General features: G+C 34.8%; 1 protein-coding gene and 1 long non-coding RNA gene across 2 annotated transcripts; both read right to left on the bottom strand.

Moving 5' to 3' along the window:
- LOC109947413 lies at positions 12917 to 14464 on the bottom strand. The gene is made up of 2 exons (XM_020557374.1): positions 14441 to 14464; positions 12917 to 13417 (listed from the first exon to the last, which is right to left on the bottom strand). The coding sequence occupies exons 1-2, from the start codon at positions 14462 to 14464 to the stop codon at positions 12917 to 12919; spliced, it is 525 nt and encodes a 174-aa protein (XP_020412963.1).
- LOC18785380 lies at positions 18711 to 20582 on the bottom strand. The gene is made up of 2 exons (XR_002270473.1): positions 20501 to 20582; positions 18711 to 19350 (listed from the first exon to the last, which is right to left on the bottom strand). It is a non-coding gene; the product is annotated as an uncharacterized LOC18785380 (long non-coding RNA).

Below are 22885 nucleotides of genomic sequence, written 5' to 3'. Positions count from 1 at the left end.
AGAGAGAAGATAACCACATGTGCAAACAAAACAATTGCAACTAACTCTGATAGATAGAATATGGATTAGATTTCATGCTCAGAGAGATAAGGCAAGATGGACAGAGGAGGTTCAGAGCCAAAAGAAAAACACAAGAGATGAAGAAATATCACTCTTGGAGTGACAAGTATATAATGAACCTTCAAGACAAACTCAAAGCATAGACTCAACCTATTTGATTTTCATCACTCAATCTGGCTATTTATTATGTTTGTTATTTGCACATCCCAGACTTAAGTGCTTGAGTGGCCCAATTTTGCGGCTCTTGCTCTAGATTCTTCAATCATATCACCTTATACCTTCCTAGAGTCGTGACTACATTGGTCACACTTCCCTGTTTTTTTTTTTGTTTTTTTTTTTAATAAACAAATTGCCTAAGAAAGTGAGATAAGATAGGAGATTATAACAATGATTGTCCACAATGGATCACAACACTTGTCTCACCAAGAGGATGTAAAAACACCAAAAAATTTCATCTAATGGCTCCAAACTAGAAGGGGGGGAATTATGCACAAATCAGGCAAAGCATAAAATGATTCAAGCTTCACACCATCAGAGATCAGAAGAAACAGATATTTTTGACATTTGCACAGCAAGTAAACAAAAACTTATATTTGACTAGTCAACTAAAACGAAGATGACTAGTCAACAGTTCTACAATGTGCTGAAGATAAGGAACAGACAAGCTAATCAATCAATTGAGCAAGGGCCAATGGACTACATGTTTTTGAAAGTCCAAGGCCTTGGTGAGTATATCTGCTAGCTGTTTCTCAGAGGGAACAAATTCCAAAGATAGAATTTTGTCTTCCACAAGATCTCTAATAAAATGATGCCTAATGTCTATGTGCTTAGTCCTAGAGTGTTGAACAGAATTTTTAGAAATATCTATGGCACTCATGTTGTCACAATAGATTAGAAAGCATGATTGAGCAAGACCACAGTCTTCCAACATTTGTCTCATCCAAAGGAGTTGAGTGCAGCAACTCCCAGCTGCAACATACTCTGCTTCATCAGTGGATAAGGAGATAGAGTTTTGTTTTTTTTATGCCAAGCAACTACGTTGTTGCTTACATAAAAGACCCCCCGGAAGTGCTTTTCCTATCATCACTACAACCTGCCCAATAGGCATCACTATACCCAACAAGATTGACACGTATCATAGGTATGCCACAACCCAAACTCAAAAGTTCTACTCACATATTTTATGACTCTTTTGACAGCAAACAAATGGGACTCATTGGGATCACTTTGCAACCTAGCACAAAACTCCTATACTATAGGAAATGTCAGATTTAATTGCAGTTAAGTAGAGAAGGCTTCCTATCATGCTTCTATAGAGAGTTTTCAACAAGGACAGATGAGCTGGGATTTTGAGGTTGATTATGACAAGTTGACATGTCAACTGGAATAGAATTGTCAAGAGTTGACTGGTCAACCGATTTGCTAAAGGTTGACAGGTCAACCACTAGATTCAGACCTGGAGATTCTCCCTCAAGCATAGAAGATAAAAGACCATCCTCATCTAATGCCATCTCATAGAAGCAGCAAAGTCATCAATATTGACATGATATTGTATACTCTATAGGCTCGGCTTGAAGTGGAATACCCAAGAAAAATTCCTTTGTCACTTTTAGAGTCAAACATGGCAAGGTGTTCCCAATCTCTTAAGATCTAACATGTGCTACCAAAGACTCTAAAATAAGACACATTGGGTTTCTTACCTTTCCAAAGCTCATAGGGAGTTTGATTGGCACCATACCTCAAGAATACCATGTTTGAGACTTCAGCCCAAAAAAAGATTAGCAAAATTTTTGCTATTGAGCATCACCCTAGCCATCTCAACAAGAACTCTATTTTTTTTTTTTTTCTCTCCACAACTCCATTTTGCCAAAGTGTAATAGGTGTAGAGAACTCATGCTTAATTCCCATCTCCTCACAAAATTTCAGAAACTGAGAATTCTCAAACTCATAACCATGATCTATTTTAATTCTAACAAGAGGCAAATGACTAGTCATCTGCACTTTTTGTAAAAGATGACAAACAGATTTAAACCTTTGAAAGAGTTCTGATTTTTCAAGAAGAATGAGACCCAAATACATCCAAAGAAGTCATCTACAATGGATAGAATGTATTCCTTGCCACCAAGGGAAAATGTTTGGACAAGACCAACAAGATAAATGTGAACAAGTTCAAAAGAACATGAAATTTTGTTGATCACCCAAGATTCAAAGCACTGTGAGAGATGATTGAAAGATATGCATGCAATGACCACATTTAAAAGTAATAAAACAAAAGAACACGGTGCAAATGCATGACAATGTATCTAGACACCATGAAGCACACACAAATAAGAGAATGGTCTAGATACATAAAATAAAGAAACTAGTCACCAACATGAGGAAGAACATGGTCTTCCTTCTTGATCCAAACTTGCTTCACTTTTGAGACTTTATGAGGCAAAGAGATCACCTTAGGAATTTTGACAACTTTATAAAGAAGATCATTCACTTGAGTTTGAAGTGAGTCATCATTTACTTTCTTGAAATGAACAAAAGGCTTTTGCTCAAAATTCCTAAAATCAAAACACTTTGGTCTAATGTGTCCTAATGTGCCACAATGATGGCATATAGGAATGAACCTTTTTGGTTGTAGGAAACCAAATTTTGCAAGTGAAGAATGTTTATCTCTTGTACAAACCACAGACTTTACAGTCGCATACCCCTTAAAAGAGGACACATGAGTCTTAAACTCACTTTCTTTGGAAACTTGAGACTCAATCCTAAGGATATGACACCTAGGTCGAATGTGTCCTTTCACACCACAATGGTGGCAGGTAGGCACAAATTTGGATTGTGGAAGAGACAGCTTTCCCTTAGAAACAATATTCATAGAATCAAAACCCAAGTTGAGACCATGAACAAATTTTGGAGCTTCTTGAGTTGACACATCTTTGACAAAGATTGTCTCAAATGATGAAGGTGTAGAAGACTCATTTATATATCCTAAACCTCTTGTATCACCGAACAATTTTCCAAAATTGAGCATTTTATCAATCTTCCCAGCACCAATGGTTAAATCTTGAATCTTTTCTTTTTCCAACTTAAGTTCATGTTCCAATCTTATATTTTCAAATTGTAAAGCATCAAAAGATTCAGATTGTTTAACCATGTTGTTTTCAAGTGATTTTATCATCTCAAACAAGTTTTGAACCTCAATGTCTTTCTCAAATAACATGCATTGCAAATCAGAATTTTCAACCACAAACTTATCATGCACAACTATATTTTCATGCTCAACTAATGACTTTTCAAACTCAAATAAAATCAGTCTATGAAGGAACAAGGATTTGTCATTTTCAAGTACATTCAACTTCTTAATCAAATCAGAATTTTCTTTTTCAAAAGTGCTAACTTTATGATACAATTCATACATGTCAACTTCATTCTCATACAAGCTATCACTCAACTTCTTTTTGGCCATTTTGAGAGTTTCATTCAGTTCATCAAGTTCCTTGACCTTTTCTTCCATCATGAGATTATGTTCTTTGAAATTACAAGTTTCATTGAAAAGCATATCATACTTTTCACATAGTTCCCTGTATGACTGGTCATCTTGTTCCTTGTATGACTGGTCATCTTGTTCTCTATATGGCTGGTCATTTTGCATATCATCTCTAGACACAGATTCTTTCTTAACTACAGGAACTCTAGCAAGGCTAGAGTTATGAACAGAACCAACAAGGGCAAAATTATTTGCCTCTTCATAAGATGAAGTGATATAGTTATTGGAATCATCACTACCATTATCACTCCATTGTGCAATAATTGACTCTTCTCTCCCATTAAACTTTGTCTTGTGGTTATTTGCACATTCCATATCAATGTGACCAGTACCACCACATAGATAGCACTTTACAAGACCTTTCAAACTTTTATCCTCCCTAAAGCCATAAGAGTCCAAAACATTCATCTCCTTAAAAGCATTGTCTTGAGACACACATGTAGACAAACTAGGAAGATTCTGACAATTCCTAGTGACTTTGGTTTTATCTTTGACAACCCTTCTATAATTCTTAATAAACAAGGCAAGTTCATCATGAATGCAAGGAGCAATTTGATCCATTTTTATGTTTGCACACCTAATACCAACTAGCACCCAAAGGATCTCTCTATTTATGTTAAGAGCTGGTGCTCTGATACCAATTGAAATTGGTACTTAGGTGACGAGGGGTAAATTTAAAGGATATTCAATCAAGAACACAACAACCTTCACACACTCTAGACCTTGGCCAAATACTCTTATGACTAGTCATCTGTTAGATATGAATTATATCAAACAATAACATACACAGAGCATACCAAGATGTACCTGCAGGCCTAGAGAATTAGTAGTGACAACCTAGGCACTCAGAAGGACCCATCAATCTAGGCATCCCCTGTGCTAGCAACAACTATGGTGAAAGTGTGTGAAGACAACATAATCAAGCAAACACCAAACAGCAGAAAAAGATGACTAGTCAACCGCACAAATTCAGATGACTAGTCAACTATCAAGAACACAAACCCAGAAAATTTACAGAGATGGAAACCAGAAACTGTTCACCCAGAAACCCACCATTGGGAAAAACTGGGGGTCATCAACCGACCAGGCAATCCACTAAGCAAAAAAGATTCTTACAAAGAACACTAGCAAGCTCAAGAAATTCCTAGGTCTATTTAGGAAGATGAGCTATACCTCCTTTGTGCAATCTTCTTCTCCAACTTAGCAAAGCTTGAAGCTGAGTTCATCATGGCAATGGCAGCTCCTTCTCAGCTCGTTCATCCCATGGCACTAGCTTTCAAGCTCCAACTCAAAAAACGAAACCAGAATTTGGATTCAAAGGAGAATGACCAATTTCCTCAAGAAACCATTCTCTTGAAGAAATTAGTCTTGAATCAAACCTAGATATAAATGAGAGTGATTTATGCAGCTAGATGAGATTCAAAGACACATGCAGTTTTTCAAGAGGTAGAATTCATTTCGGAAAAACTCATGAATATCATATACGGTTCTCTTTTGAGCAAGAAGAAGAGAAAGCTTGCAAGCAATCTTTCCAAATCTTCCACCCAAAAGCAACGGCTCCAAAAGAGGAAATTGATAGCCTTTAAAGACAAAAATTCCCTTAGGTCAGAATACCCACATGGCAGCAGAGAGAGAAAGGAGAATAGGACAAAAAGGTTTGTTATCCAGCTGGAAATCCTACAGAGTAAGGATGACTAGTCATACGAGAAACAGATGACTAGTCATCATTTTATAAAAACAGTTTTAATGCCATGATATGCAATGCATACTTACCTTTGTCAAATTGCTTGAATCTCCATAGGATAGTTGTTAGTTAAGAACACCTAGAGAAGCTATTCTTAATCTAAGCTTGAGCTTGATAAATAACAATAGAAATCCTATTACAAAGTTGTCAAGGGAAGCCAAAAGAAAAACCCAAAACGCATACATTAACAAAATGTCAAGGCTCAACCAAGTCTCCATTCGACACACACCGAGGAGTCATGTGGATATTTTTGTTGGCAACGTTAGTCTACTGCTTTGCATTTGCAGCTAACATGAAATCACGCTGTAATTGCTCTACAGTCTACTCTCGAATCTCCGGCCATTTTGCTCTTCTCAGTGGATCTCTTTCCTCGGTCTCGTTGTTCTCCATCTTTCTTCCAAGGTTTCCTAATGAGCAGCTTGTTTTCTTCTTGTGGATTATCATGCCTTTGATTGTTGCAAGAAAGTGGATTTGTCTAGTGTGCCAAAAGCTTTGCAAATCGACTTCGAAGGCAACCCACTTATTAGTTCACTGCATTTGTCGTGGATTCTTCGGAAGAAACTTGATGGAGCAGCCACAATTGCCTGTGTAGCCCTAGCCTTGGCCTTCTTCGATGGGGTGGGTGGGAACATATCTGCCAATAAGCTTTGTGCGTGTAAAATGGTTTAGAGTTGACTTTGTTAAATTAATCTTAAGGGTAACTACTGTTTAGAAACATTCTAGCTTCATGTGAAAAATATAGTCTAAATTAATCTCGTTTTCATATATACCATCTTTTTTTTTCTTTTTATACATACTAGAAGTGGAGCAATTTTGTGGGATGTATCTGGTGTATATGTCGTTTGCATTCAATTACATATGTTCTAAATAATACATATAATGACATAAATACATATCTTACGTTATTTATGTTTTAGGGGCAAAATCACAAAATAATTTTAAAATGAAAAATATAAATGAATGTAACACAAAAGTCAAATGACTTAGATCAACAACACAAATGTGTGGATTTTGTTTTTAGTTTTGGATTTATCTCAAATTTTCTATAAATATGTAGAAAGAAGAAAGAGCGAGGTCATGCGAAAGAGAAAATGAGTAATAAGTGTACGTACATAATAACTTATATTGACCTTAGTCCTAAAACAAAAAAAGTAGTACAGTGATGGAGCAAGAGGCTTTGAATACCAATTGATGTAGTACAACCCGTAGGTATTAGATTGAGCACTTAAACAATAGAACAGAGAAGAATATACGAAATCGATGAGAAGAAAATATAGATCGAAAGAACGAAAGAACGAAAGAAAGAGCATAACAATAGAACAAGAAGAATGTCAGAGATTAAGGAGAAGTAAAAATAGATCGAAGGGACGAAAAAAAGACATAAATCAGAGAGTTCTAGAAAATGTTTACTCAACATTCAAATCTGAATATTAAAGAACTACATGGGGGTATTTATAGCAAACTAAAACCTAGACATAAGACCATCTCCAACCATTGGGGTGGAAACCTAAATTTTCATTTTTGAGTCCAAAATTCTTCTACAACCCATGTATTTTGGAGGGTGAAAATTTGAGAAATGTGAAATTTGGGGTGGAATTCTAGTCCAAGTTTTACCTAAATTGGTAATTTGTGTGGAGCCCGAAGCTCTGTTTTACAGTCCATGTGAAGAGGAAAAAAAGGTGGGCATCGAGTGACAACAAAGCTGTCTGGCCAACATCCCTTTTGAGCGACACATGGCAGTTTTAGGAGAGAGAGACGTTGGAATTCAACGACTGAATTTCAAAAGCTGGGTGGTTTTTTTAAATTTTTTAAAATTTATTACAAAAGCTACTCGTTTGTATTTTAAAGTGAAATTCTATTATGCTTTGGAATTTTAACTTTTTTAGGTTAAAATATGTTCACAAAATTAAATCACGAATGTTGAAACAAAAATAATGTCAAGAAAAATTAACGACAAAAAAAATATATGGGTTAATCATTCTTAAACAATTTAATAAAGTTGCTGACTCAAATTATGAGTCTGCAAGGTTGGAGGAAAAAAAAAACTTGAGTCCTGAAAATACATGAATAGTTGTATTTTGGAGGGTGGAAATTTGAGTTTAGCCTCAACATGGTTGGAGATGGTCTAAAAGAGATTTTCTATTTAAACCCCACACTTCTCTTAGTTCACCCCAACTTTTAATTTAAATTTTCACAATTTCTAAGAAAACCCCACTATCTTTTCAAGCTACCCTTCAATACATCCCAAGCTGAAAAAATAAGAAATAAAAGAGATTTTCTATTTAAACCCCACAATTTTCTTTATTCATCTCAATACTTAAATAATTAAACAATATTTGTAGTATACATGAGATTTTGTTGTTTTCACAAGCTGTTTTTATCATGTGATTAGATCTAATGGGAAACTATAGTTTGTTTAGTTTTGTTTTGTAATGACAGTGAAAACCAATGACCACAACATCCTCTTTTATTTTTTGCCCAACAGAAAAGTGACATTTAGCCTTCTGAGATGATATGATATAATGAAGTCATTTGCTATTTGAGAACATTGCTACAGTAAAAATGGCATTTAAGATGATAATCGTTATATACTTTCCGAAAACTAAATATGAAGAGTGGTGGGGTGAGTGTATAGATGTACTAGGGTTACGTATTAAGTTGGATGACCTTTTTTGTCTTTTTACACAATAATAAAACTTACGGCTTAATGATTTAAGCATTGGAGTGAACAAAGAGAAGTGCGGGTTTAAATAGAAAATCTCGTCTAAAATGATAAAAATACCTGGCTTAAACAGAAATCCTTACCCAAATAAAATATTAAACTTAAAACTAGAAATATGGAAATCTAGAAAAGTAAAAATCCTACTAGAAATTAGAAAACTAACAAATACATTAGGAAACTAATAAATTTAGATCCTACCCATCCTGCATCACCAATATATTTGTCAATTTTTGTCAATTTTTGAAGGTCATGTGCATTAGGCCAAGCATAAGAATCCCTTATGGATCAATATATAATTTGCAAGCAGATGTTGGGGTGTATTCAATTGAGATTTTAAGAAACTATTTAGGGATTAAAAATCCAATGGATTTAATCAGAATGTAATGACTTATAGGATTTTATTGATGGATTTGTATAATAAGGATTTTTAACTTTTGGATTTTAAAAGATTATATTATAAGATTTGAAAGCACCACATGGATTTATATCATAGAATTTATATCTGAGCGTGACTAAATAAGGCTATAGCCCAAACCAAATTTTGTAAGTTTTTGAAATACCTAGCCCAAACCCAGAGTTGTTATGCATAAGCGTAGATATCTTGTTATAATGCTTCCTAAACCACTTCTTTCTGCTCAAGTAATGATTATAAGTTTTTGGAAATATAATTTTCGCACTAAGACGAGGAAGTATCACTCTTTCTACATTTTGCTTGCTAAGTGACCCATTAGCATCACACAATCCACTATTGATAGCATCCACCAAGAGGTGCAACAACTCGTTGGTATCATCCATGGTCCAAAATTCATAGTTCTCAGAAACTTTACCATTTCCTTTGTTATTTCCTTGTTGTGGATTCCCCATTTAAATTACTACTTCAACACATGTAAGAAACAAAAGAAAATTGAAAGGTCGGCTTTGCATAACTTCCTTGTCGTGTTCTTACGCTTTGGAGATCCTTCTATCTACCTGAAGGATTGCTCAATTTCTTTTCCTCTGATTTTGATAGTTGGTTGAAGGAAAATTTGTGTTATAATGCTGGGCATTTATGGAATTTGAAGTGGTGTAGTGTTTTCGCTGTTGCTTGCTGGTTCATTTGGAAATGGAGGTGTTGTTCTATCTTTGAGCCTCAGTTCCAAATGCCTTGTCGTCCTAAGCAGAGTATTGTTGAGTATCTTCTGGAATGGGATAAGGCTAATAATCTTTTAAAGAAGACTACCTCTCAAACTCAGATGTTCCTTGCTTGGCAGCCTCCTCCTTGTGGCTTCTCTAAGCTTAATATTGATGGTTCTAGAGTGAGTGCCTCTGGGTGCATTGCTGCAGGAGGTGTAATTAGGAATTCTGAGGGTAGCTGGATAGCAGGATTTTCTGCTAATCTTGGTCATGGTGAAGTCTTGGTGGCTGAAGCTTGGGCTTTATATTATGGTCTTAATCTTGCTTGGCAGATGGGTTTGCGCCAGATAACTGTTAATTCTGATTCTGCCCTTCTTGTTGATATGATTAATGGAGAATGGGTGGACTCTCATCCTATGTCTGTGTTGCTTACCAAGTGCAGAGAGCTTTTGAAAAGCCAGTGGAATTGCAGCATTCTCCATGTCTATAGGGAGACCAATTTTGCTGCTGATTTTCTTGCTAAGATGGGTCATCATAAGGAGTTGGGTTACCATGAGCTCTCTTCTCCCCCGGATCTGATGCAGCCTATTTTAGATGCTGATAAGAATGGTCTCTTGAGGCCTAGATTTGTTTATGTGTAATCTTTTTGTTCTGGGCTTTGCCCCTATTTTACCAAAAAAAAATATCGACAAGTAAGTAGGCTCCACCAAAAACAAAAAAAAACAAAAAAAGCAAAAACACAAAAAAAAGAAAGTAGTGTACATAACTTCCAGCAAGTAATAAAACTTCTAATTGAAAATATTGACAAGTAAGTAACTTTTGAAAAGTATTGTATAATAAAAAAAATCAAAAAAATCAAAAACACAAAAGTTTAAAAAAAAAAAAAAAAAAAAAAACCATGAATTGATTGTACTTAAAATTTATAGCAAGTAGGCTCTGGCCATTAAAATATCTGCAAGTAGGATCCAGCAATTGAAATATCGTCTGCAAGTAGGCTCCAGCCATTGACGGATCTACATAGGCGCAAGGAAGTGCACTTGCACCTTCTCTCGCCTGAAAAACCATTGTAGGTGCTTCAAACTGCCCCTTTACTCAACTGGTGTACAGATTACCTTATTTCCATTTTCAACATTTAAGTAAATGTCTTTGTCATTTTACTTTAATTTATTTTTATATTACTCCATTTACTTAAGTTTACAATGTAAATAAGGAAGTACCCCCCATTTGGATTCAAATAAAAATACTAGAAAATCAAATTCCTATCAAATCAAAATATGAAAAATCGGTTTTAGTGCAAAATACGATTTAGGCTAAAAATGATGGCTCATTAAGTCAATATATACTTCATACTAAAATCCCATAAAATCAAGTTTTCTTATTTAATGTGTAAGGAATAAAAGCCGCCAAAAATTATCTTGAGAAAATGATTATTCCGAAAAACTATTTTTCATACTTAATCAATTTTGCACCTCCGCTAAAAAAATTTTGGGTCCGTCACTGGCTCCAGCAATTGAAAATATCGACTGCAAGTTGACATGACATCAATACATAAGTACAAGGGAACGTTATCATCATAAACTACGAACAAGATAGAAGATTCACAGTGAAGGAAGAAGAAATTACCTTGTTCGTGTAGAACTCCCGACTGCACGTCTGTTCATCTTCTCCATCAGGAAAAAAAAATCTCACATGAAAAAGTCTAATGGGTTAGGGTGGAATTTGAGATAGGGTTTGGTATTTATACATCCAACTAAAAAGTCTCATACAATTCCATATTTTAAAAAATCCTTTGAAATTATCAAGTTTTTAAATACCAAAAGACTTTTTGTTACTTATTTAAAGTTTTGATTGAATACTACTAGATTTGGACACTTTTAAAAAAAAATCCTAAACGTCTTAATGAAACCACAAGACTTGTTTAGATTATTTAAAAATCTTAATTGAATACCACAAGACTTATTTATCATAAAATAATCTTTTAAAATCCCAATTGAATACACCCGTAAGTAATCTTTACTATAAATTGACTTTCGACATGAAGGTTCTTCAAACAGCTCAAAGGGGTAGTTGTACCACAACTTGCAAAATTCATCTCACCAAATCTTCTCAATTTAGGGATCGATGCAAGATTTACAACAGTGAACTGGTTTTCACTATTCCGGGCATCGAAATGCCCCTTCTAACATGGCAAGAACATCCAACCAAAGTGACTAAACTGGATATTTTGTAACACCATCCAGACCCAACTTGTTCATACTAAGTTACCAACAATCACCAAGTACCACTCTTTTTTTCGGGGTTAAATTTAAAATCAAACTTTTAGCAAAGACCCTCTGGTCTGGTTCATTAGAGAGTAACAAAATCTCATACAACTCAGGAACTTAACACTCCCACAAGAAGGTGTACTCAGATTTAAATTGCCAAGCCAACAGCAGGACCCCATGAGCAAAACCCAATTTTTATTCAAAGATGCAATCTTTCACAGAACCATTCAATTAGAAGGAAACCCTTTTGTTACAAACTGATTGTCATTCAAGTACTCAAATTTTCTCTTTAAAAAAATTGATTTATTACATTTTATTTTCATTTCCCACGTTTTCCCAGCAAGCAAACAGAACACAAAACAAACATGAAGGAGAAACAGCGAAACAGAGAAATGAAAATTAGGGGTCAAAATTACGTTTACCTGATTGAGGATAGTCCTTTTCCTTCAGCCAATCTGAGAATCAATCGCACGGTCTACGACGTCGTCGGAAAACGTATAGCGTTGCAAAAAACTATTTGTTTCCTTCCTTTCCCATTTTTTTTTTTTTTTTCTGATTTTGATTATGACCATTTTCAAGGACTTCTCATATCATGTTAGATTACCATGGTCTCCGTAGGCATAATTTTGTTGTTGAAAATAATATATAAAAATTGACCAATAGTGTATATCAAACTTGGACTTACCCAAGGATTAATAAAATCTTGAGTTTTCAATAATTGCTCAGGGATTAAGGCATAATCCATAGTCATCTTACATGTTTACACTAAGAAATACTAACGTGGTCAGTGGGGTATAACTCAGTTGGTTGACCTTTTCCACATCTCAATAAATATTTGTGTAAACCACCCTCCCTCAATCGCTTAAACCACCCTCCCTCAATCGCTTGTACTAAAAAAAAAATTATAACGTGTACTAATTGACAAATGTGCAAGTCCTCAAATGTTCCAAGCATCAACAAGTTTTAATGATCCCACATCTCATTCCTAAATTAGGTATGTTAAATAAAATACTTAAAACACTTTGCTTTGCCTAATAATTCTATCTATTGTCCAATTTTTTTCTTTGAATGCCCATTTCTTATAAGACCTTTTTTTTTGGGTAAATTAGGAGATTAATCTGTAAGAGGGGCAAATCAAGAAACAAAGACACACAACAAAAAGAAGCAAGAAAAATAATAAAATAAGCTAAATTTGATATAGTTTCTTTATGAATTACAATACTTGCATCTTTTTTTTTTTTTTGGAGTATAAGTGATAGTCTAAATTAGAGAGGAGGAGGGTTTCACACACACACACATACAACTATGATGCCATGTGTGTTTGAACCTGAGACCTCTAGTTTGTAAATTAAGGCCCTTTTTTATTGGACTAGACCCAGTTGGATCAATACTTGCATCTATATAAACTAATAAAAGAATTGCATAATAATAAAAAACAAAATATAATCCGAGCTACATATGAATTGAAATGTTCAAGAGAGACGAAGCCCCTTTGGTCTTGGTGGCACTTTGAAGCCAGAGTTGATGTCTCTGCAGTTGTAAATAGGAGTGATCAAAGAATCAAACACTCTACTCTTGCAAACAAGGCACTCCCTTTGAGCGCTGTAGATATTCAACCAACTGTACAAACAAGGCCAGCAATATAAATGCCCACATGAAGTCACAACTGGCTCTCTTGCCACTTTCATGCACATGTTGCAGTCAAAGTATAATACAGATCTTGGTGGGGATAATGGCACTGTCAAATAGCCCTCATCATAATCAAGGTCTAGACAAAGGGTTGGATCTTGATCATCATCTTGATGAACGGTTGGATCTTGATCATGACCATCCAGAGACAAAGTATAATAATGATCACTTGTGAAGCTTTCAAACTCATGTTGATCAATTTCATCTTGCACAAGCAGTGAGAAAACACTATCATCATCATCCTCATCATCCTCATCATCCTCCTCATAACCATCATCATAATCCTCATCACCATCACCATCACCATCCCCATCACCATCATTATGATAACAATAATCATTATGAAAATAACAATAACCAACCTCCTCCTCCTCCTCCTCCTCATCATCATCATCATCATCATCATCATCATAATCATGATTATCCATATGTTCGTACCATTCGTGTGCTGGTTTTGTGCCGTGGAAAATCTCGTGGGGCAACATGAAACGCATTGGTGGCTTAAGTGGTGCCCTAATTTCGTTGCTGGAAGCCATGCCCATGAATATAGAAACAAAGGAAAGCAAAAAATTGAACACTAATTAAGAACGCTTATTAGAAGAACGAATTCAACAACAAGAGAAATAGTAGCTATAACAATTGGGGTTTCTATTCTAAAGAGACCTATATATATATAGGGGAGAGACTTCAGAATTTAAACCAAATACGATTAAGATTACGACTAGGACTGGGACTTCTTGGTATCACAAGTTTCCAAATCCGACTGTCAAGTGACAATATATATATATATATATATTTACAAGAATAATAGAAACGTATATATAACAGAATAATAGAAACGTATATATAACAGAATAATTAAACCTAATCCTAGGCCTACTAGGATTAGTAGTTGGACTTAGTTGATAAGTTTCCAAATCCAACTTGATGAGTGACAACTTCAATTTTTTTTTAAAGAAAAAATTTACATCCTAATAATTAATGTAGGAAAACAATCCTTGTACAATTAGGACATTATTGCTTTCTATAATTACCTCCTTTGAAGATTAATACAACATACAGAAGTTGCTATATTTTTTAGCATCTTGAACATAAACACTCAAGACAGAAAATTGTTGAAGAAAGAATGGGGAAGAGAAAGTCGTCGTCAGGGGCAAAGCTTGTAGCTAGAAGCCAAGGGAGAAGCTTGATACAGTATTCTGTTGCCCCTTCTGCAATCACGGGAGCAGCATTGAATGTGACATTGACATGAAGAACATGATTGGGGAGGCTTTCTGTAGCGTTTGCCAAGAGAGTTATAGCACAACCATCACAGCTTTGACTGAACCCATAGACGTCTACAGTGAATGGATAGACAAATGTGAACGGGTCAACACCATTGTTCCTGGTGATTGTGATTCGTGCTTAGGAAGCAGATAGGGGTTTTTATTATGGTCTGTCTGTAAAACTCCTTATCTTTTAACTTCTTGATGCCATTAGAAATTTATAATTTTAAGACATCGCTGAAGGATGGGCCTAGGGCCTAGAAGATAACCATTGTTTTTAGAAGATAACCATTGTTTTGATATAAAAACAAAATCTGAGAGAATTAATTGCTAGTTTTGTGATTCGAATAGAATGGTTTGCTGAAACTGGATTAATTGCTAGAAGAAGGAGGAGGAGGAAGAGGACTAGAATATCTTGGTCCACAAGTTTCCAAATCCAACAAGTGACAACCTTCATTTTTTAAAATAAATAAATAAATAAGAAGAAAAAGAATACTGTATATATCTTTCTGATTTGGGCTAATTAAGATACCGTTGGATTTGGGCCTTTAAGAAGTGAAAATACCAAGCTCTTGCATATACGTCCAAGTTTTACTACTTTAGTGTCCGTTTGGTATTACTTATTTGGGGTGATAAGTGATTTTTTTTTTTTAAATTTTGGAAAGCTCAGCCCATTTGGTAAACTATGAGAAATCACTTATTGTTTAAAGTTGCTGTGAGAGAAAGCTATAACGGAAATCAACTAATGAGGTGCTTTTTGATTATGCAGGAATCAGTTTCGAATAGGCGTTGGGTTTAATGATTATGCGGCAATCATTTTCTGATTATGTGAGAATTAATACCAACAACACTTTTAACAAAAAGTTTACCAAACGCCAAACTGCTTTCTCTCACAGCAAATCTGACAGCTATTATTTACACAACACAGCAATGTCAAACTGACCCTTACACTGCAAGGTGACCCCATCAAGAACTAGTAGAAGAAAAGGGAAAGTTTAAAGTTGCTTTTGGTTTTTCACAAGTGCTTTTAGCTTTGAATTCTAAATTATGGAGGGCCCAAATTTGGCCAGAAATCTAGTGGGGGGCTTTTTTTTTTTTTTTGGGAGAAATAATCTAGTGGAGTTTATCTTATACAAAATAATATATAGTGTGAGAAAAACCTTAATCATCAGCTTTGCCATCATATTCTAGAGAAAGATTGCAATTAAATTATAAAAGCCGTACAATTGGGATCAAAACTAACTAATCCGTCAAAAGGGATAAATAATGCTTGATATTCTAATGACCATGTTTGAACGCGTGCACTTAAAACACTAGCTAATTTGGGCTACTAATTTAATATTTTATGACATTTTTACAGTCTTTCTTCTTTGAAAAAGTTGTAGTCAAATAAGATAGTCGAGCTGGTCACCAGTCCCAATCTACAAGAAATTATATCTACCATTATAGTGCTTTTTTGAACAAGATTGATCCCTCCACCGCTTCAAAAGTCTAGGTCTATGATAGGTGTTGCTCTCTACACCAGTGTTTCTAGAGGCTTTCTTATACAGATATAGAATTAAATTACACACGATGTAGTTGTTTGATAATCATTTCATTTTTAGTTTTTTGAAAAACTCAAAACGTGTTTGGTAACAAATTTTGTTTTTAGTTTTCACAAAAGTGAAACCTAGTTTTCAAAATCACCCTTTTTTTTTGCCTTTTTCTTTGAGAACCTTTCTTATTGAGAGGAGCTAAACTCACACACACTACACGAATCTAGGATTCGAACTCATGACCTTGCTCGTGGGAGCAATTACTCCAAATTACTATACTAGTAGGTCCTTTGCAAATTACCCTTATTTTTTTTTAAACAACTTGAAAGTGTTTTCGAGCCCATTTGATAATTATTTCATTTTTCACCTTTTAAAAACTAAAAAACTTGTTTGGTAACTAATTTCAATTTTCAAAAAAAGTGAAAACTGAAAACTGAACAAAAGTTGTTTGATAACTGTTTTCAATTTTATGTTGAACTTGAAAATTGCATTTTTTTGGGGGACAAATTGAAAATTTGAGATCATAGAATGAAAGTGCATATTATAAAGAGTTCGTAGTATTTTCGGTGAATTGTTTGGAATTATGATGATTTTTTCGTTGTGAATTTTGGATTTGTAGGTTTTGAGGATTGGACTAGGTCCATGGCTAAACAGAAACATCGAGCGGCCGGGTCCAAGTCCAGAGGTCCTAAATATTGAGTTTTGGTAACTGGAGTGCATTTCATATGTAAAATTAATGAATGAAAATGAAGCGCAAAAAAAATGAAAACGAAAAACTGGAAACACTTTCAAGGTGTTTGAAAAAATAAGGGTGATTCTGAAAACTTTACTATCAAACATGTTTTCAGTTTTCAAAAAAAGTGAATGTACTTGTTATCAAACAACCCCTTCAAGTTTTTTTTTTTCGGCTCCTATTTCATTCATTCATTTTATATCACCACACATGAAATACAGTCCAATTACCAAAACTTGGTATTTGGTACCTCTCAACTTGAACCTGGCTGCGTTTGGCCATGGATCCAATCCAAGCCTCGGGAAATCCATATCCAAAATTCACTAAAAATTCATAATAATTCCAAAAAATTCATCCAAAAATACTACGGACGTTTTGTAACATGCACTTTTCAAGTTCCACATAAAACTGAAAACTAAAATCAGTTACCAAATAACTTTTGTTCAATTTTTACTTTTTACTTTTTAAAAAAAAAATGACAATATAACAAACAAGATTTCAGTTATCAATTTTCGAAAAATAAAAATTTAAAACTAAATTTTTTATCAACCGAGCCCAAAGTTTACACAAAGTGAAATATAATGTGTCTAGGTTAGGAAAATTTAGGAAAGAAGAGAATTTTTAGACTCTGTTTCAACATCCCCAAACTCCAAATTTGGGAAGGTTGTAGCACTATTTGAGACATTGGAAAGACTAAAATACCCTTCAAAATGGATGAAAAATTAGATGATGTTAAAGTCAAGTGACAAATCATGGATTTTGAAAACTTAAGGTAACATTTCGCTTAAATTTTTCTTTAAGGTAACAAATTGAAACTGATGTATAAATTCAAGTGACATTTCTATAAAAACCCCAACATATTATTTGTGGAGAAGCTTCTCCCATATGATATGCTTCTCTATAAAAGCACTTAAAATCACTTAAAATAATTATATGGAGATTTATTGGCCTATCCAAAATAACTCTTAAAACCACCATTCATGTCAAGCACAACCTCAAAGGTGAATGACAATTTGATCTAGTATAGCACTCAAATCTGGCAAAAGATGTTCTGAATTCAAATCTATAAATGGCACTTGGTGATTAAAGAAAACAAGAAAAACTGAACCCTAAAAAGATTTGTGGACCCTCTTAATCCGATATTCTACCATTAAGTTTTCCCTGCAAATTAAATATGGACCAGTCAAATGGTGACCCCTAATGGCCTCTTTGTTTATAATTATTAAAAAAGCAACTATCATTTGGTTGATTGAATTAGTGGGTTTGGAAGAACAATAAAAAAAATAAAATAAAAACAAACCCTTAGCCCAATAGCCTATAAGCACTGAGTAATCAAAGTTATTCAAGAATAAGAGGAATGGATATCATATTATACTACTTAGAATAAGTAAAACCCCAAAACATACTCATTTTCTCTTTCGCATGACATTGCTCTCTCTTTTCTACGTATTTATAGAACCAAGCCATGTATCTCCAGCGACTTACATGCTTAAATCTTTACCTATGCTCCAAACATTAAAAAATAAACATTTATATACAGAGACGGAACTAGAATTGTAAAGTTGGAGAGGTCGAAATAGAAAATTCAAGTATATAAAACATCTAAATATTCAATAATTACATGTCTAGAGCTAAATATTTCTAATTGAGTCATGTCTAATTTGTTTCAGAGGAAATTTTAATTTAAATTATAACTTGTTTATTACAAATTCTATATGTTATGTATAATATAATAAACAAGAGATAAAAATCTTAGGGGGCTAGGACCACTCCAGGCTTAGAAGTAGCTCCGTATCTATACTCCAGGCATTAAACCTTTATCTATATTCCTTCCATGTGTATAATAGTGAACCATTGGTTGAAGTTGAAACCCACACATCTATGCACTATAGAAGCATCAAATCAACATAATTTGGTTTGAAAGAAGCATGATTGTTGGTAAAATATAATTTGTGGGATTTGTCTGACATCTGATGACACAAATTGTAAATATATTTAATATAATGGACATATTGTTTGGCTATGCTTCCACACGACTGCAATCGAGGAACAACTGATGTCCAACATCTATAATATATTTAAGAACACTAATTGTTATCACACATAACTTGCAATGCATCTGTGTTTTATGATTCTAGACTCTAAACCATTTTACATATATATTCCCACCCCCACCGAAGGAAGAGCAAGGCTAGAGCTACACAGGCAATTGTGGCTGCTCCATCAAGTTTCTTCCGAAGAAGCCACGACAAATGCAGTGAACTAAAAAGTGGGTTGCCTTTGAAGTCGATTTGCAAAGCTTTTGGCACACTCGACAGATCCACTTTCTTGCAACAATCAAAGGCATGATGATCCACAAGAGGATAACAAGCTGCTCATTAGGAAACCTTGGAAGAAAGATGGAGAACAACGAGACCGAGGAAAGAGATCCAGTGAGAAGAGCAAAATGGCCAGAGATTCGAGAGTAGACTGTAGAGCAATTACGGCGTGATTTCATGTTAGCTGCAAATGCAAAGCAGTAGACTAACGTTGCCAGCAAAAATGTCCACATGACTTCCTGGTGTGTGTCAAATGGAGACTTGGTTGCGCCTTGACATTTCACTTGAAGGATGCCGATTAGCAGTGGATTCAGAAATGCAAAGATGGTATGCCATGGCATTGAGGAAATGAATCCTTGCGTTAACCTACACAATATATGCATGGCTACTAAGTTAGACAACCAATAATTATATATAAAGCCAAAAAGCTTAAGCTATTAGGGGTTAATAGCTATTACACGTTACATATATTCTTTGTAATACATTGCAAAATAAAAGGGTCATGTAAGTGTTAACTCCTTCAAAAAAGTGTAATTAGATTCATTAATATCCTCTACTACAACATATGGTTTCATTTGGATGAGGGATTCCAAATCTCTGGATTGGTAGAACATTTTAAGGTTAAATTGTTTGTTTAGACTATTACAATATTCTATATGTATGCCAAGATGATTTGAATAAGAAACGATGAAAGAAAACAAGTGGATTTCAAATTATTCCTTGCACTTAGTCATTTCACATTCATTTCAAATGTAATGCTGTTCTTCGTTCTGTATATCCAAATAATTTCTTTCAAATCCTTCCAAATGAAGCCTATAATATTTTAGGATAAATATATATACAATATTCTATCAAAGCCCACCAAACATAAAAGTTAATCTTAACATGAATCTCACATAAGAACTCATGATCATCCAAAAGAGCAACCATAGTTAACCATTTGTTGAAGTGTAAAATCACTCAAAAGAGGGGTTTCACATAAGGACTAGAAGTGTTGGAGAGCAAAATGCCTAGCTACTACCTTAGTATATATGTCGGTTTACAGTTGGAAAAAGTGGAAAATGGCTAGCCTTCAACGATCGGCCATGATCTATCTCTTGGTAACTGTTTTGCTCAAAACCTGCCAAGCCACAATCAGGCATGACACCTTAAGTAAATCTTACACCTATTGTTTGCGCGAGCGTGCCACTACTAGGCTATAAAGCTTTGTAGAATGACAAACCTATGTGCCTACGTACGTACAAGTAGAAGTAACAACATATGATCCACCATTATTATGCTATGCTAGGAAGAAGTAGTTGTGGGAAATTAGGTTCTGTTGTTAAAGTTGGTCTCATGACATGATCATGTTTTTTGGCCATGTCTAGGATGAAAATATAGCAACCTCAACGTACGTATATATACAGTATTGTGGTGGCATATATACAAGATTTAGTATGTAACAAAACAGGACAGCTAGTGGCAGACGCAACAATAATACGGAGAAGAGAAGTAGGAGATCATTCACAAAGTATACCTCTTATTTTTCGTTTTCCTTTTCTTCTGGTGCCATTTGGAGACTTTGTTGCTAGGTCTCCCAACTGCGAAGCCAGTTGGGTAGGCTGGGTGGTGCTGCTCTCTGCTCTCCATGTATAGAATTACAAGTAAGCTTGGCTTTTATAATAGCTCGCTCTTGTCGGAGCTGTCGAGCCTTGAAACTAATTAATTAAAGAAACAAGGCGGGTCTTTCTAATTGGAGGCTAACACGTAGCCAATGATGTTTTACTTTTGGGTAAACGCCAATGAAATTGGTTGGATCAACTATTTATTGTAGTCTCAGTTGATACAAGCCAATGAATGGGGACTTTGGAATTTGATATCATGGAAACAAGGGTCTTGATTTCAAGAATTTGGATTATTGGGTAGTGAATTACGATTTTGGCATGTTCTATGTAACTTTCGTCAGATGCGTACAAAATTATTATGTTCTGCCATATGTACTCTTGTACTTGCCCAAAAGGAAATGTTAGAAAGAAAGTAAAATTGATGATTATATTGAAGGAAAATGCTATACTTACTATATTATGTCATCAAGGTCCCAAGTTTAAAATTCTCAGCCCATTATTGAAAAAATAATACGCTTATTTGTTGAAATATCTTTTGTGGTTTCAAAATTGTCTCAAGTTGCCCCATTAAAGTTTATAATGACTCAACACTAAACTTTCATTATGTGATCAAGGTTACCCAATTCCGTTAGTTTTTAATAAAAATCATGAAATCCACTAACGTGGTATGGATATTTTAGTAATTTTAACTATTAAATATTAAAAATGCTTGAAATTATTCAAAATCAAATACGTAAAATAATTAAATAACATAAAAATTAAAAAACAAAAATGAATTAACACAGCCCCAAAGTTCTGCATCATCTTCTGTGGCTCCATCATACCACCACCCTACTGTACACCCCAACCACATCAGCAGCCTCTCACCCATAACCACCAAACTGATCTTCCCACACAAACCCAGTCACCGCCTTTCAATTCTGATCTCCAGCCGTCTTAACCCAACACTTACCCCTGCCATGTGAGACCTAGTCGCCCCACCCTCTATCGAAACCCCAACCTAGCCACAGCTCCCCTACGAGATCCATTCAACCAAGGTGGAGCAGCTTGGTTGGTAGGCTGGAATGTGGAGTGGCGTTGTGGTTATGGAGTGGGGGGAAGAGAGAGATGAGCAAGGATGGATCTAAAAAAGGGGTAAAGGAGGAAAAAACGGGAGTGTTAAGGGTTGTGGGCCCATTTTTATTTTCATTTTTTAATTCTCACATAAAATTGAACTAAGGTTAACCATAGGACATGTGTTACCTTTTAAGGATGGTGATAAGCATACACCTCTGGTTAAATTTTTTTTTAATGCCGTTAATGTGGTGAGTAAAAATGCTCTCATTACAAGTTAGTATCTAAGCTAAAGTAGGGATGGCAACAGGCCGATTAGTGGTCGGGTATGGCAATACCATTCCCGACCCCGCTCCCCATCCTCGTCCTCGTTCCCGGCCCCATCCCCAGTATGAAATTTCGGGGAATCCATGTCCTCGCCAGGGGATTATATCCCAAATCCGGCCCGAATCCCCGATTATATAATTAAAACAATATAAAAACTATCCATTCATATTACACTTCAATTTCACCTTAAACTATCATTAACTCAATTAAATTAAATTGAACTATAAAATTTCACTCAACTACTTAAATTCATCTCAATTCAATTTGACAAAAATGATAAAATCATATAATTTTCTTTGAGAAAATGGGATAAAAATTAATGGAAATAATACAACATATTTTTTTCATTGACAATTCATCATCAAGATGAATGTCCTCACTCAATGGAAAACGAAAAAAACTTGCGCAAGAAAATGATATGTGGTTGTACATACAGCTGCTGTATTAAGCGGCCATGCTACTTTAATAGACTAATTTAACTTAACTTAATATTATTTAATTAGTTATTTATACATATAAACTTTTGAATTGTTATATCTATTTGTTAATTAAAAATAAATATATTATTTATTAGGTCGGGTTTGGGAATGGGGATAACAATACCATCCCCAGTCCGTCTTCGATCGAGTATTTTTTTAAATATGGGATCCCCGTATCCGCCTCCGTTTTCCTTTGAAATCTCCCCCTGTTAGGATAGGAGACTCGATGGGGACTCGACCTGACGGAGATTTTTGCCATCCCTAATCTAAACTGACTAGTTAACTATTAATATAGTGATACTTCTCAAGATTTTATTAGAAGATATCCTAAATTTGGACTTCATCATTCCAAACAGAAAGAAATAAGAAACATAAAAGATGAAGTCCCCAGGTAACTTTTTAACATCACCTTATTACACTATCTTCCTATCTCAATAT

The sequence above is a fragment of the Prunus persica genome, chromosome G2 (assembly GCF_000346465.2).
Source record: "Prunus persica cultivar Lovell chromosome G2, Prunus_persica_NCBIv2, whole genome shotgun sequence".
Lineage (NCBI taxonomy): Eukaryota > Viridiplantae > Streptophyta > Magnoliopsida > Rosales > Rosaceae > Prunus > Prunus persica.
This window is presented reverse-complemented; position numbering and strand designations above follow the sequence as displayed.

Coding starts and splice junctions, on each gene's coding strand:
- LOC109947413 (XM_020557374.1), bottom strand. CDS start 14,464: ATGGGTTCAGTCAAAGCTGTGATG. Junction 13,418..14,440: donor GTTCAGTCAAAGCTGTGATG/GTTGTGCTATAA, acceptor GATGGTGATGAG/GATTATGATGATGGTTATGA.